At 41.2% G+C, this 15,285-nt stretch overlaps 1 protein-coding gene across 2 annotated transcripts in view; it reads left to right on the top strand.

The window, feature by feature from the left end:
* CRACDL (CRACD like) overlaps positions 1-15,285 on the top strand; it is a 55,664-nt gene that overhangs the window by 38,475 nt on the left and 1,904 nt on the right. For both annotated transcript variants that reach the window (XM_044433628.1, XM_044433621.1), the window contains 2 exons: positions 1,720-3,340; positions 13,136-13,329. In XM_044433628.1, the coding sequence (XP_044289563.1) occupies positions 1,720-3,340; positions 13,136-13,329 (1,815 nt within the window). The remainder of the gene's footprint in view (positions 1-1,719; positions 3,341-13,135; positions 13,330-15,285) is intronic.

Below are 15,285 nucleotides of genomic sequence, written 5' to 3'. Positions count from 1 at the left end.
AGCCCTCCTCCGAGTACCCACCCTCCTAATTTCTTTCATGGAGGGTTGGTACTCGGAGGAGGGCTTTCTCTGCGGTGGCGCCTAAGTTATGGAACGCGCTCCCCAGAGAGGTCCGTCTGGCGCCGTCGTTATTTGTTTTTAGGCGCCAGGCAAAGACCTTTTTATTCAAGCGGCATTTTAACTGTTAACATTATTGGTTTTATTTGGCCAGGGCGGCTTATTTTATACTGTATTGCTGTATTTTAATTTAATATTTATATTTTTAATTTATATTATAATTATTTTAACTGATGATGTGAGCTGCCCTGAGGCTTTGGCAAATGGGGCGGCATAAAAATGTTTTAATAAATAAATAAAAATATGTAGGCAGCAGTGGGAGGTATTCTGGCAGCATTACAGCTTCTTTCTGTGCTAATTAGGTAACAGCAAGTAGACAATCTGGGAGCCACACACAGGGTGGCTTGTTTTCTTTAATATTTTCAAGGGGCCATGACCCAGCCGAAAGAATCCCATGGCACAGTATTTTACAGGGCAATCTTACACATATTTATTCAGCAGTAAATCCTACTGAATTCAGTTGGAACTTATTCTCAGGTAAGTATGTGTAGGCTTAAAACATTAAGACTTCTAATTTATTGGAATGTTGTGCCTTCTTTGACATACAGGGCAAAAGTGGGATTTGGGGTTTTGGAGAGGTGAGGATGAAAGTTAAATATGTTTCTGTCTGTTCACTTCAGTCTAATATATTTGCAAAGTCTTTTAATACTGGGTACTTTAACTTGCCCCCTTTTCAGTGATCATTCTATTTGCATTTCAATGCCTGTGCCTGACCTTCTTCTATAATGTCACATTTTTGTGTGTAATTCTTCCCCTCTTCCTTAGCTGTGATTGAATTTCATGGTCAGTTTGTTTTGTAAAATATCATAGCAACCAGAAACAGTAACTCAGGGGAATGCAAAGCCTGCTTTAAAACATATCCATTCAGATCATCAGTTGCCAGAACAGTTTGCAATTATATAGCCAGGTAAATGCAAGAACTATAGGAAAACGCACATTAAGGAGATTGCTGTGGGATGAGCCTCTGCATTGCTTCAGTCTTAAACTCATTTATACAAAAGCATTTTTGAAGGTATATCAAAACTGTCATGCACAAAAATAAATGATTTATGAGCTTCCCCGAAGCCTTTCTCCTACTTTGAAAGAAAGAAAGAAAAAGAAAGAAAGAAGAATGCAGTACAATAAATGTGGAAAGCTTGTATGGAAAGCTTGTATGGAAAGCTTACAATGAATGTGGAAAGCTTACAAGCTTCTTCACAGCTTGTAAAGAAAATGGACTGAGGACCCACTGAATTTTAAAAGGAAATGAAAGTAAAAACCAGACTACCATGGCTAGTTGGGAGAAAGTATGAATATCCAGACCATTTTACGTAACTCACCTTTTGCATGCTCTGTGTGCTTAGTTTTGTGTGGGGATGGGAGAGGGAGAGGAATACTGGTTTGCAGATTCCACTTTTCTGTATTTCACAATAATTTCTAAAATGTAGAAAAGAAAAATGAATTGATGTATGTCACTTCTAAAAGCAGAAGTAGGGGGGTTGTCTTTTGGGGTGGGAGAGTTCAGAACTGTTTTTCACTGGCCATTTTGCAAGTTAAGTAAAGCTGTGATTAAAGAATGCTGTGATATAGAGAACAAATGCAAAATATTTTCATTTGTTGCAGAGAAACATGTCAGTATCGCAAAATGATTTGAGCTGCACTCTTGAAGAAGAGGAAAATGGCAGGAAAGACATAGCGACTGAACTTACCTACCAACATGAGGGTTCCAGCTGTTGGGAGCTGACAAATGGAGCAGCTCCATCAAATGCCACGTGCTCTCAGCAACCTGAAATGTCGAAAGGCCTTCAGCATAACTTGAGTAATCAAGAGGAAAAGGTTGGCATGCTGTCCTCCACTTCTGATTTGGACCTGCCTCCTTGTGAAAATAATCCAGAGTGCTGCCAAAGTATGCAAAGAGTCTCTCACACTGTATCCTCTTCAACACCCTCTGACCCTAAAGAAGATACAGGTATCTCACATCTTAATCCACACCAAGAACACTCTGAAATGTTAAATATATTCCCAGGGAATTTGAGTGTAATGTCGCTTAGTATTTCAAATCAAGAAAATAAATATATTTGTGATACACCACCAGAAAATGGCATGCTGTCTGATAAGAATGCCTCAGCCAAAATTGATGTAGTCTCTACATTACATGGAAGAGAAAAAAATGCACCGAAGGATGCAGAAGTACTGGCGGAAGACATTTATAACAAGGGAACTGTAAAAGGCTCTCCTTCATTATCTAATTCCATCAATTTTTTACCAAAAAATTCTTTCCAGCGCTCAGATTTACCTGACCCTGAAAATACCGTTCGGACGTCAGGCACAACTTCATCATCACACACAGATATAGCACGTTTCTTGAAAGCAGACAAAAGAAAGTCAACTCAGGAGCAGCCTGGATCTGATAAAGAAACTCCTCACCCACCAGTACTTGGTTTGCTCATGCAGGGAGGGAAAGCAGAGAAAGAAGGCCATGACCTCTGTGCCTTGAGAAAATTTTCTGTGTCATCAGCTAGGGGGAGGGCAAGGACTAACAGTGTGAACACAGAATCTGTAGAGAGTGAGAATCCACCAGCCCTGCAAGTATTGCAGGCTAAAATTAAAAACACCTTGAAGAATGAGAAGTTGAAAGAGGATGTGGAGATAAAAACTTCTCAAGCGAGAGAAAGCTGCACGAACTCACAGGCATGCCCCTCAGAATCAGAAATCGCTGGTAGAACATTAGACAAAGTGGTGGATGCCTCATTGGTCCCAGCCATGAGTCCAAAACCTTCACGGAATAGCCCTTCTAGTGGCCCTCCACAGCAGTCAAATGCTGGCCAATCAAGTTGTGAAGACAAAAATCCCTTTCAAGTCAAACTTCGATCCACGTCTTTATCAATGAAATACAAGGACAGCTTCCCCCAAGAATCAAAGGAGAATCAAAGACACAGTACAGAGTTACATTTAGAAAAAGAGGAACTGCCTTTGTCTTCACTTAAAGGTGAAAAAATAGAGGCCAGAAAGACAAGTGATGTAAATATCAGTTGCTTTTTAAATGAAAGCCTCAAAATTAAGCCCAAGTCTTCTGAGCAGGGTATCACAAAACCTCCATTGCCAAGGAAGCCTATTTTGCAGCACGTCGTTATTATTGGCACTAGTGCAAGTACAGAAAAACAGGAAAAGGTAACCAAATATCCCGAATTAAAAAATGAAGACAAAAATATGGAGAAGAAACCAAGTCCCTCTGAAGTGCCTGGTAAGACAACCCTGAGTTTTTTATATCTGATCTAGTGGATCTTTTTCCAAAAAATAACAGCTATGAAGGACAAAACAGTAGCTGTGAGGACAACACATATACTATAAAATGTCTTACATACACATTGCTTATGGGGTGGGATGTGGGGGTGTGTGGGAGGCAGTTCTTAATGTTTCTTGAATCAGGTTTCTTCACAGCTCAGGAGCTTTTGGGGAGGGGGAATTATAATTATATTAATGTTTAAGCAGGCATACCCACGCTGACTCATGGAAAGTGATGCAGTTCAGTGGTAGAACACAACCTTTGCCAAGACCCCGACTAACTGCTGCAGATCAGAATAGATTATACAAGGCTAGTTTGACTTGGTTCTTATATGGCAGTTTCCCATATTCTTCTAGCTACAGACTGGAAAATGGGAAAATCTGAGACCTTCACTATGCATGCACAGAAGCATTTGGCTGTTTTTTGAACACTTCAGGCTGTGTTCCTTGAGCCAAAGAACTTGATAGTGTTTTTATTGTACGCTTAATACTTCTGGCATTTGTTTGCACATGGCATACAAGAGCCAAAATCAAGAAGCAACAGTGTTCCAGGTGTACAGGGGAAGCCTGTGGTCAAGTCTCTTGGACATCTAGTGGAATTCTTCTGGAGGCCTGCTAGGGGATCACAGGTAGTAAAACCTCCTCACAGTCGCAAGAGAAGCGGAACTGTAAGCCTGTCAATAAGCACATAGGTGGGCTTTTGTTTACTTGGGCTTCCAAAGTAGATGTTTTCTTGTACTTCCAAAGGCTTTTGACAAAGCCCCTCACCAAATGCTCCTGAGCAAAGTAAGCAGCCATGGAATAAAAGACAAGATCCTCTTATGTATCCCTAACTGGTTAAAGAAGAGAAGAAAAGGTAGGAATGGTAATTTCTCCTTATGGAGAGAAGTCACCAGTGGAGTCCTACAAGGTTCTTTTAGTTTGAAAATAAACCAATTCTTTTTGAACTGTTCATCAATGATCTGGAATCAGGAGTAAGTAGTGAGCTGGCCAAGTTTGCTGATGATACTATACTTTAGGGTGGTTCAAACCAGAAGAGATGGTGAGAGCTCCAAAAGAATCTCTTCAAGCTGGGAGAATGGGCATCAAAATGGCAAATACAATTCAGTATAAGCAAGTGTAGAGTAATGAAGTTGGGATTTTTTGCTCCAGCATGAAAGTATACGCTGATGGGATCAGAACTAGCAGTGACCAAGCAAGAAAGGGATCTTGGAGTAGTGGTGGGCAGCTTGATGGAAATGTCAGACCAGTGCTCAGCTGTTGTGAAGAAAACAAACTCCCATGCTAGGCATAATTAGGAACGGAATAGAAAACAGAACTGCCAAAATCTTTCTTCTTTGTTCGAATCTTTTGTGTGACTACACTTGGAATTTGTGTTCAGTTCTAGTCACCTTAGCTGAAAAAAGGCATTATTCAGTTGGAAAAAGTAAAGAAGGGCAACAAAAATGATCAGAGGGCTGCAAGCAGCTCTCCTACGAGGAGCAGCTATGACAACTGGGACTGTTGAACTTAGAAAAAGGGTGAGTAAGGGAAACCATGACTGAAGTGTTTAAAATATTGCATGGTGTGAAGAAAGTACAGAGGGAGACATGAAACTCAAAATTCAAATCCAGGCTCATCCCATGAAGCTGATTGGTAGGAAGTTTGGGACAGATGCAAAGATGTACTACTTCACACAGCATATATTTATACTATGGAATTCACTGCCATAGGAAGTGATGCTGGATGACTTTAAAAGGGAATTGAAGACAGCTTTCTCCTTTATTAGAGGTGGCATATCTGCATACACCAGTTGCTGAGGAGCTTGGGCAAGAGGAGGTCTTGTACCCATCCTGCTTGAGGGATCCTCTGGGAAGTTGGTTTGCTACTGTGTGTTGTCTGTGTGCAATCTGGTGAGATTCCCAGGCACACACGAGAAGCGGCCTGTTTTGGTGGGACTGATAGCTCAGACTCTGAGGATGATGTGGAGTTGGCTGAACCAGACGAGGCTCAGAGCTCAAACTCTGATAACGGAATTGTTGTTTTAACAGACAGGCCTGCACCTGCAGACTCGATCTCTCAGTACCAGTCTGAGCCTGCTCTGGATGAAAGTAGCTCAAGGACACCCATGGGGCCCAGTCTCCCTGCCTGTGGGAATGAAGCAGAAGAAAGACAGGAGGAAGGGGATTTGGAAATGGCTAGTCTCTTGGATGGAGAACACCAGCCTCCTGAAGACATGAATCCGAGGGACTGCCAGCACAGCTGCAGGCTGGCCCAATTAGGGGCTTAGAGTGTGGAACACAAGCATGCCCATTTCCACAGCACCCCTCCTTCCAGAGACAGGCCCCAGAGGGTTCATAAGCAAAATTTTGGGTAAAGGGGGGCAGAGAAGGTTCAGCATCTCTTTGTGTATGCTCAGAGGCTTGTGAATGCTTAGAGTCTTCTATGTAGAATAATGACACTGACAAGAAGTGCTGGAAAGTTCCCTCTTGCTTGGGAGGGAACACCTAGTTCACAACAATGTGGTCATGGAGAGGGCTGGACTGGATAGACCTTTGGTTTGATCCAGTATGGCTGTTCTTATGTTCTTAACAGTTTTATGCATGGTTTTATCTTACCATGGTTTGTCATTATATGTTGTAACACACATAATGACAAACCATGGTAGAAACCACAGTGGTATGGCTTGTTTTGACATAACAAGCCATACAACAAAAGTATGTTTGTTCTTTTTCATGGTTTCTGCACATCACACACTAGGGCTCTGCGCCTGCACAGTGTCTGTTGTTGGGAAAAAAAATTTCTCTAGCTAATCTTGTTTTGGTGGGAGTCCTGCCCCTTCCCCCTTAGAATATATACCACCATTTTCCTCAGTTCTTTTCTGCCATTTTGGGTGCCTTGGGTTTGTTCCTAGCTTCTTTACTTTTTATTTCAGCTTTATAAACAATTTAAAATCCACTTGTATTTCTAAACAATTATTTAAAAAATTGTAGTAATCTCTCTAGATATAACACATATCATTGGCTTTTTTGGGTCCATCCTTTTGTCTTACCTTGGAGAGAAACAATGGCTTGTTCTGTGGTTTCTGTGCTTCACCATGGCTTAGTTTTCATGTCTGAACCTGGAAACCATGCTTCCATGTGGTTTCTGCATTTTGGCCATAGAGATCTGTGCATATGGTTTATCATTATGTGTGAATGCAGCCTTTGTGTAGGTCCCAAAGGGACCTTGGAAGGACTCGATAAAGCTTTGATTTCTTCAGCATGTCAGGCCACTATGGAGAATGTGTAGTGATTGGGCTCATTTCTGCTGCAAAAGACCCTTCATATCTGGGAACAGATTCTCATTCAGGTGAGGAAGAAGGGTTGGCATGGCCAGCTGAGGATCCCAGGCCAGTGGACTCGGATAAGCCAGTTGAGACCCACTCAGTTTCAGACACCGTGAGAAGACAAAGTGAGCCTGTCAATGGGGGCGGGGGGGTGGATCAGCCATCACTTAAGTATGGTGCCTAGAGGATGGTGCCAGCTCATCAGGGCAGGCCATCTAAGAAATGTCAAGTGCTCCAAGGGACTGGCTGTGAGGCAAGAGGAGCCACCTTAGAGGTACGTCTTGGTAATTTGAGCTTGCAAGGGAGGAGGCGTATTCCATTTGGAATCAGTTTCTCAGTAATAGGTCACACTCCCTTAATGGTGAGGATTCTAACTAAGCTTGTGTGTTTTGTTACTGACTTCTGCAGTATGCTTTATTTGTACTTGCATTAGACTGGCTTGCATTAGACTGATAAATCACTTAGTTAATAAGGAATTGTTTGGGTCTGCTTGGAAGGAGGAAGAGAAATAAGGACAGAATGTCCTTCTGTTATCTTTTGTTCCAGAAGTGAAATGACTTAGGTGAGCAGAGGCAGAAAAAGGGGATATCAGGGTCATTAAAAACAAAAACAAAACTCCTTTTCCCTAAATTGCTTTAATCTGTTGCTTTTATGCATGCCTATCTGTTCACACTGAGTGGTGGTAAGAAATAAAAGAAGTTCGGGGATCTTTCCATATAGGCCCACTGTACCCTTATTACATTGTGCCCATAATAGAGTAACATTATTCATTATAGGCAGTATCTAGTGTGGTCAAAGAGCTAGTGTAAACAAAACTCTATTGCAACACCATTAGCGCTTGCTAGGCAAAGGGAAAAATTTGCACCTATGCTTTTGATGGGGAGCCACATCAACAAATTTCAGCAGCAAACAGCACTGCTATAATTCCGTAGCAAATAACTGCTTTTTGACTTTGCTTAGCAGATACTAATTGTAGTTGCTATTAGTACTTACTAGACAAACTGGTTTAATGCCAAATTCAGCTGTGTGCACTTTGTTGCTCAAAGTGGTGGTAAGGTTTGCCACCAAAATGCTTTGGCAACTGCAACCTTATTAATACTAGCTCAGTGATGGGATTGGATCCTGCTCTAGATCCTCAATAAAAAATTAAATTCATAGGTAAAAGCAGCGTATCCCAAATCAGCAGGCCAAAGAGGTGCACCACGTGCCCACTCTCAGTTCCTTCTGGCACCAAGCAAAGTAATTTACCCAATATTTTAACAGTTAGATTTCTCATTTTTACCATATTTTACTGCACCTCTGAATGAGACCTAGATGTGATAGAGGTGGGAAAGATTATTGTATCATGTTTTCTTGTATTATGGTATTTATTAATTGGATTTATGTGGTGTTGTAAACATCCCAGCAATCCTTTGATCTGATGGGTGGTGAAGAAATGTAGTAACTAAGATAAAAAGCTTTTTAAAGGCAGGAATTATGGGAAAAAATAAGAGTTTGAAAAAACAAGACCTTATAAAGTGATTGTCCCTGACTCACCAGCTGCAGCTGGTTTCAGCTATTCTGTAAAGACTGTCCTTGAGAGCTTGACAATGCAGTTCAGCATTGTTAAGAAGAAACGGAAGAGTTGATTCAGTTTAGTAGCACATATATACAAACTACTTTGGAGTAAATTGGAGAAGTGTTTAGTGGTTAAGGCACAATCCTATGCAAGTTTGTTTATACAGGGGAAGCTTGTCTGATTCCCACATGCCCCAGGCATAGAGAATGCAAGGAACTGTAGGACTTTTTTTCTGTCTAAGCATGCATAGGATTGCACATTAAGAGTATCTGTTTTGCAGTGTTGAGCACCGATCAAATTCCCACTGAGCCACATATCTTGCTAGATAATGTTGGTCTAGTCTTGCATTCTCAGCCTAACTTCACAGTTATTGTGAAGATAAATTGAAGGAAGGAGAGAAATCATGCTTTACATCTTGAACTTCTTTGATATATACAGAATTAGTAAGCGAATTAATATGAATGCAGTCTTATATTGAGCAATGTGTAATCACAGTACACTCAGGTCAGGCAGCATGAATGGAGATCTTCTATGCACCCACATGTGTCTATTTTCATCTGAGATTTTGGAGGATATTTCATGGCATCATGATACTGACCGCTTTTTTAACTCATAATTTCTAACATTGCATTTTCCTTTTCTTTTGCTAGAGCACCATAAGACATCTTTCAACTACAGGAAAATAATGGTACACAGTCTGCCTTAACTTCCTGTTACTCATGAATGAGAAGCAAAAATGTGGCTGAAAATAACTTCATCCAAATTACTTAGTAGCATGACATTTACTCATTCTTCTGCAAGGATGAAATATGAAACACATTTTAAAACAATAGCATCATTTTCTGAAAGCTTTTTATATTCATTCAAAACAACAACAAAACCCCCTTCTTGTTTTCTGTTTCCCCTAATTGTGCTTTGAGTACTTCAGTATTGCTTGGCTTTAATATTAAGATTTTAAACTGTAAACCTAGAGAACCATAACATTCTACAAAATCCAGACACAATATATAAAAGTGAGCCCAAATAAGCAGGCATGTTTACTGTTTGTAGATAGTCAGATCTAATAGAAAGAAATGCATTGGTTTTCTCTTTTGGAAGAGAAAAGAACACCAGTGCCGTGGCAGAAAATTCAGGTGGTGCTTCTTTTAAGCCCTACAAAATAAAAAGATACTAATATGCTGGACTGACAGTTTGGTGCCTCTTAAAAATCTTTTGCCCAGTGTTGGCGGCCTCACCCTGTCTAAGGAAGGGCCAGTCCTGACTCCTCGTGTACCAAGCCTTGCTAGTAATCTCAGAATAAAGTGAACTGCTCATTAGTTGAAGTCCGTCTATTTTTGGAAGTGATGGTCCAAAAAAAAAAAAAATCCCCCACATTCAGACTGTATAAAGATTTCGCATCAAGGAATCTGATTTCTGCCCTGATGCATGTATTCCCCAGTGTTTTGTATTAGCAGAATGAGTCACATACAGTCACTAGACTGCCACATGACTTGAAAATAAGAATCATTCAAGGTGACCCAGCGTCAGGCTAAAGAATGGAGAGAAAGAAATAACAAGCAATTATTCAGAGGTTAGTCACTGCAGCCACCATGGGTATGAGCCATTTTAGGTTTAAACTACACACACTGCTAACACAGTGAGTTTATATCTGGAGCTATCAAAATAATGTAAAAAATGGAGTTCAGGCCCAATTTTTAAAAACAGGTTTCACAAAGAAAGAACCTGTTTCTTCTGCTTTTTAAAATTTCTTCCCATCCTTGTTTTTTCCTTGTTCTGGTTTTAAATACATTAATCTACTGCTATGTGTAACTTGGTCACACAAAACTTTTACACATAGTGCAATTTAGGAATGAGGTATTCTGCATCAGAGTACATGGAAGTTTGCTGGGAGACACACTGTGTACATGCCAAAAAGCAATGCTGTAACATTTTGCACGAGCTTAATTTAATCTGTTTTAGAAACACAGGCGGACAAAAGCTTTTCTGCAGAATTTTGGGATAGTTTGGGATGCTTCAGCAATCTTGGGCTTTTGCAAGTAAGGATAATGTGGGGACACATAAATATCCCTCAGAAAACCCAAAGAACCTGCAGAATAGTGTATTTGGGAGGCACCTCTTTAATTCTCCACCTTTCCAGTAGGATCCCTGAAGGGTTTCAGGTATGTTCACATGTTTCAAGGGTCCTTCAGTTTTGCTACAGACTCCTTGTTGATGGCACCTTGGGTAATTGCAAGAATGAGTGAAATTCCCATGGCAGCAAGTAAATGTGGACTAACTGCATGGGCTGTCAAGCATCAAACCTCAATATTTGAAGTGGAACCTGGAAGGGGTTAAAAAAAATCTGTCCTGGCAAGCAGGCATGCAGAGTTCCTATCGGAGGGAATCTTCTCTAGCTTTGAACATCCACATGACACTTGCAAACCTGAGGGGGTCCTAGGACAGTGGATCTCACCCTGAAAAATCTGAGATCCTGTTGCACTGTGGGAAATTAGCCTCCTTCTGCAAAGAGCAGTCTCCTGGGGCATTGCAAGTCTTTGACAGTTCAGTATCTGACAGATGCATCAGAGGCTCGCAGACAGAAGAAATACCAGCAGCAAAGATAGGCACTACTTAGGTTGGATACCTGCTGGATCTAAACAGTCCCCTGGCCAGCCTCAAGGACCTCCTGAGCTAACTGGCCCTGGAGCATTAAAAAAAATACAAGCACAATTGTTTGTGTATATAACATGGGCATTGTCTTCTCTTTTTAAAGGGAGGTAACCACAGGCATCTCCAAGGTACTGTAGGAGGGGCAGCTTGTGGCTCCCCAAACAGGGATTTTACCCTCAAAAAAGTTTACAATTAAAAGGCAGAGCAAGCCCAAAATAGTTTGTGGCAGCAGCAGGGAGTGGGAAAACAGCAGTGTTCCTGCAGAGCCCCCTGAGTTACAAACAGGAGGACCAAAGGTGAGTGGAGGGGGAAGGGGATCACTCCACTCATGATGTGTCTAATTGTCAGGAACATTTTGAGTAAGGTGGCATAAGTGAAACTGTATGGTCCCATAATACTAAAGTTTGAAGGGGCCAAGAAGGCCATCGGATCCAGCCCCCTGCATAGCTTGCTCCACCGTGTGGCTAATAGTATCATGTGAAGCTGCCCAGTGGGTTGTTAGCTATCTCAGCCACAAGATGGAGACTTACAGGTCTAGCTCAATTATGAATAAAAATATGAATTCGTTCTTCTTAATTTTAGAAGTGCTTCTTGTGTTGATCATGGTCCCAAGGAGAAAAGAACAACCATAACATATTCCCCCTCTTGGTCTTGCTTCTAATGTAATGAAATAGCAAGACAAAGAATATGTTTTGAAATATTTTTGGCAACTTTCACTCAAGACAAATTGTGAACCCAGTTCATTTGTTAAGATGCTGAAATACAGTGACAAAGTGAAATCCCAATTTAAATGCAATGAATTTAAACACTTAAAGAAATAAAAGCCAGCGTTGCAGTTGTACCAAGAGATAGAAGGAGGAAGTCAGTTCATACAACTGTTTTGCATGTGGCAAACCTAATTGCTTTCATTCTGGGCTCAACAGGTGCCTGTGGTGAGCTGGTTGTATAATCAGTTTATTATAGATGAGTCACAAATACTCCCTAAAATGAAAAGGTGGTAGTATACAAAATATTATGAGCTTCTCTCTCTAGCTCTTTAGCCCGGGCTTAGCTCACAAATGTGTTGTCTCCAGTGGAGATCACCACAACAAGGATCATGTAAACTCGTGATTGATGGAGGAGGCTGTGGCTTAGGGGGTTGGGGAGAATGGCTTTTGTTCTCCATATTATGTGAGTAACATTGATTTGTTTTTAGAGGTCAGGCAATAATCCACCTTATTCAGGGACTCTTGCTAGCAAGATCTTACACCAGAACCATACTTCCTTAACAGACAGAGGTGTTAAGAGTATGAAGTGCTAGCTTTGAACTATAGACTTAGGTGGCTTGGGAGCACAATACTTGCTAGAGTACCTTTCCTAATACGGACCTGCCCATATGCTGCGATCATCATCTGAAGTCCTCTATGTGCCGCCTCTGTGAAGGGTGATGGAGGATAGCAGTAAGGGAGAGAGCCTTCTCAGTGATGGCCCCCTAATTGTGGAATACTCCCCCCAGTAACATTGTCACTTTTCAACAATACTGTCAGCTGTTCTTTGTCAACTTTCCACTTAACATTTTGCACTACTCCCAGGCAAATGATAGGACTTCATATGTTTTATTGGGTCTTGGCATTTTAAATTGTTTTTAGCTGCTACAACTTTTCTGATATCTTGTGTATTTGGCCCTTGTCGTAAGACACCCTGAGCCTTTTTTTGGAGGAGAACTTCTAATATATGGAAATAATAATAATAATAATAATAAGCTTAATAATAATTTGCAGAATCAGTGCAAATCAAATTTCTTGCTACATTTGTATTACTTGTCATTCACAAAGTTACCATGGTGCATAATAATTGATTGAGGAATCCAGACCGTAAGTGGGTAATATATAATGACCTTTCAGCAAGCTCTTGGTTAAGTAATGTCACATCTTTGATGCCTTGTTCCCCTCAGTTCTTCCAGCTCCATAGAACTGGGGCCCAATGAAGGTCAGGCAGTTACAGCCATTGGCTGTCCAATGCCTACCTCTTTGGGCTTTTCATCTGTCACCTCTGGACTGCTGAGCCTTGCTTCTCTTTCACAGGCACAGGGGTCCTAGAGCAACTCTCTGATATGTATGCAGGTTTCTCCATAGCTATGGGTGATTTCTAGTGTTCACAGGTTTGCTTTCTGTGTGTCCCTGGTGAATGTTTCTAAAATAGAAGAGCAGCAGCCCACATATTCCCTGTCTGATAATGTTCTTCCGAAATTCTGTCAACAGAGAAGAGTGTGCCTTCTCCTGTGATTACTGCAGACACGGCAAGAGCAATTGAAAGTCACACATTGCCAGCCTGGATCACTATAGCAAAACAAAAGCAAAGGCTCATGGAGAAGGAGCTTGGGAAAGAAGAAAAAACGTTGGCTCACAATAAAACAGATGTGGAAAAACAAGTGAAGGAGAAGTTAAAAATGGAGGTGATACATTTCATCCTTGTTTGATTTGTGTGTGACACTGTAATGACAGTCTTCATGTTTGCCTGGTTGTGAATAATTCTTTAGGAACTCTTGTAAGCAGCAACTCATTGTAAAAATTATCTGGCTCCTGTGAGTTGAACCAGGATTGACAGATGCAGAGCACCTCTGTTCCAAGAAGCGATTATTTACTGTGACTGCACTTTGTACCAGGAGTCTTCTGAGTCAAATCCTCCACTCCAGCGGTGGAGAATCTTCTGACCCACGTACACTTCCCATCCAGCTTTGGCTCCCTGCCCAAGCCCCACCTCATGCCCATGCTTCAATACCAAGGGTCTGTGGGGGAGGGGGAGGCTTGGGAATGGGCCAGGAACCCTCCCCCCCTTACCTCTGATCAATGAATAAAGATAAAGGAGAATTCCGCTTGGCACACTGCTTCCCTTTTCAATTGGGTAGGTGAGGTACACTTTAAGTGCTTCACCTGCACCTCCTTGTGACACTTGCAAAGCTGCCCCAGCTGAGGCTATAACCAACCTGCTGCAGGGCACTTCAGAGGGGGAAATAATTAGGGAATTGGGGGCTGTGATGACAGGAAGGCTGGCCACAGATTTGGCTTGTAAGAGGCTGAGGTATCCACCTCCCCTGCTATGCCACACAGGCTCACAAGATAGGCCTAAACCTTTTGACATTATCAGTAAGAGTGTTTACAAGCTCTTCTGACAAATTCAGAGTGCTCTCATTTATGGGGAGACGAACATCTACCCTCTCAGTCATGTTTCCACTGATGGATAAACCATGTTTGTACTCAAATTACAAAACTAGTGCTTCCCGCTACTAGCATGTGTGTCAGAGAGAATTGCAAGAGAAATCGCTGTAGCACAAGTGCCTATTCAACGCTTTCAAAGAGGAAAGATGTTGTATGAGGCCATCTTTTCCCTTTCATAGCAAATTATCCACCAATATTTGAAACATTTCAAACAAAGCACTTCCTTTCAGAAGGTGTGTACTTTGTGCTTCCCTCTTCAGCTTTAAAGTTTTCATCTCCACGAAAGCTTTTAAAATGAAGGAAACATACTTGTATCATATTGCAGTGCTTACCTCTGCAACGTTCTGTTTTGTACAGTGAAAACACTGTGGGGGATAGCTCATTAATCCAACAAGTTTTGTCACTTGCTGGCAAAATATCTTATGCAATGGCATAGTTCAGCAAATGGCAGAAACTCCTGTAGAAGGGGATACAGATTGGAGGCTGTAGGAGAAGGGAGAAGATGGAGAAGTTCCACTGCAGAAAGGCTGAATCCAGAGCTAAGGGTCTTTTTAAATTTCCAGTGGATCCCTTCTGTACTGTAAACCCAACAGCAGGAGGCAAAAAAAATCAAAAAAATCAAATGTTCACTGTAATTAGCATTACTATTTTTATTTGTGTTAACAAATGCAGGAAGGCAAACATTGTTCTCAGTGACAGTTCTGAAAGTGCCTCGGAGTCCAGCTAATGGAAGGGCTCTTTGTGCCTACTTGCAGTAATGAGGGCTTTCTTCTTAAAAAGTCTCTGGTTTTAATCTTCCAATAGGGAGAGTAGAACTCATAAGTATTGCATGCATATTTGGTGGCATGCTCTGAAATTATAAATGTTTACCAGTTCAGTGGCTCATGAATACATACATTTTATGATTCATCTGGGGAAGAAAGAAAGTTACCCTTTTTTTGAGGGGGGGGGTTTAGATTTTGGATGCAAACATAAGCTTTGCAAGGACTTATAATGGGAACCTAGACCTCCAGAACTCCAAATAAATCAGTTTATAGAGGAAAAAGACTAATAAGCAAACAGCATTTTTGTTTGGTTTTTGTTGCCAGCACTGGAATCTATATTTAAAACTTTTTATGCAGAATATACAACATGAAATGGTACAGCTGCTTTAAAAATAATACCCTATCATATTTCTTACATATAGTTTTTCT

This window comes from Varanus komodoensis, unplaced genomic scaffold (genome assembly GCF_004798865.1).
Source record: "Varanus komodoensis strain SLA01 unplaced genomic scaffold, ASM479886v1 scaffold1, whole genome shotgun sequence".
Classification (NCBI taxonomy): Eukaryota; Metazoa; Chordata; class Lepidosauria; order Squamata; family Varanidae; genus Varanus; species Varanus komodoensis.
This window is presented reverse-complemented; position numbering and strand designations above follow the sequence as displayed.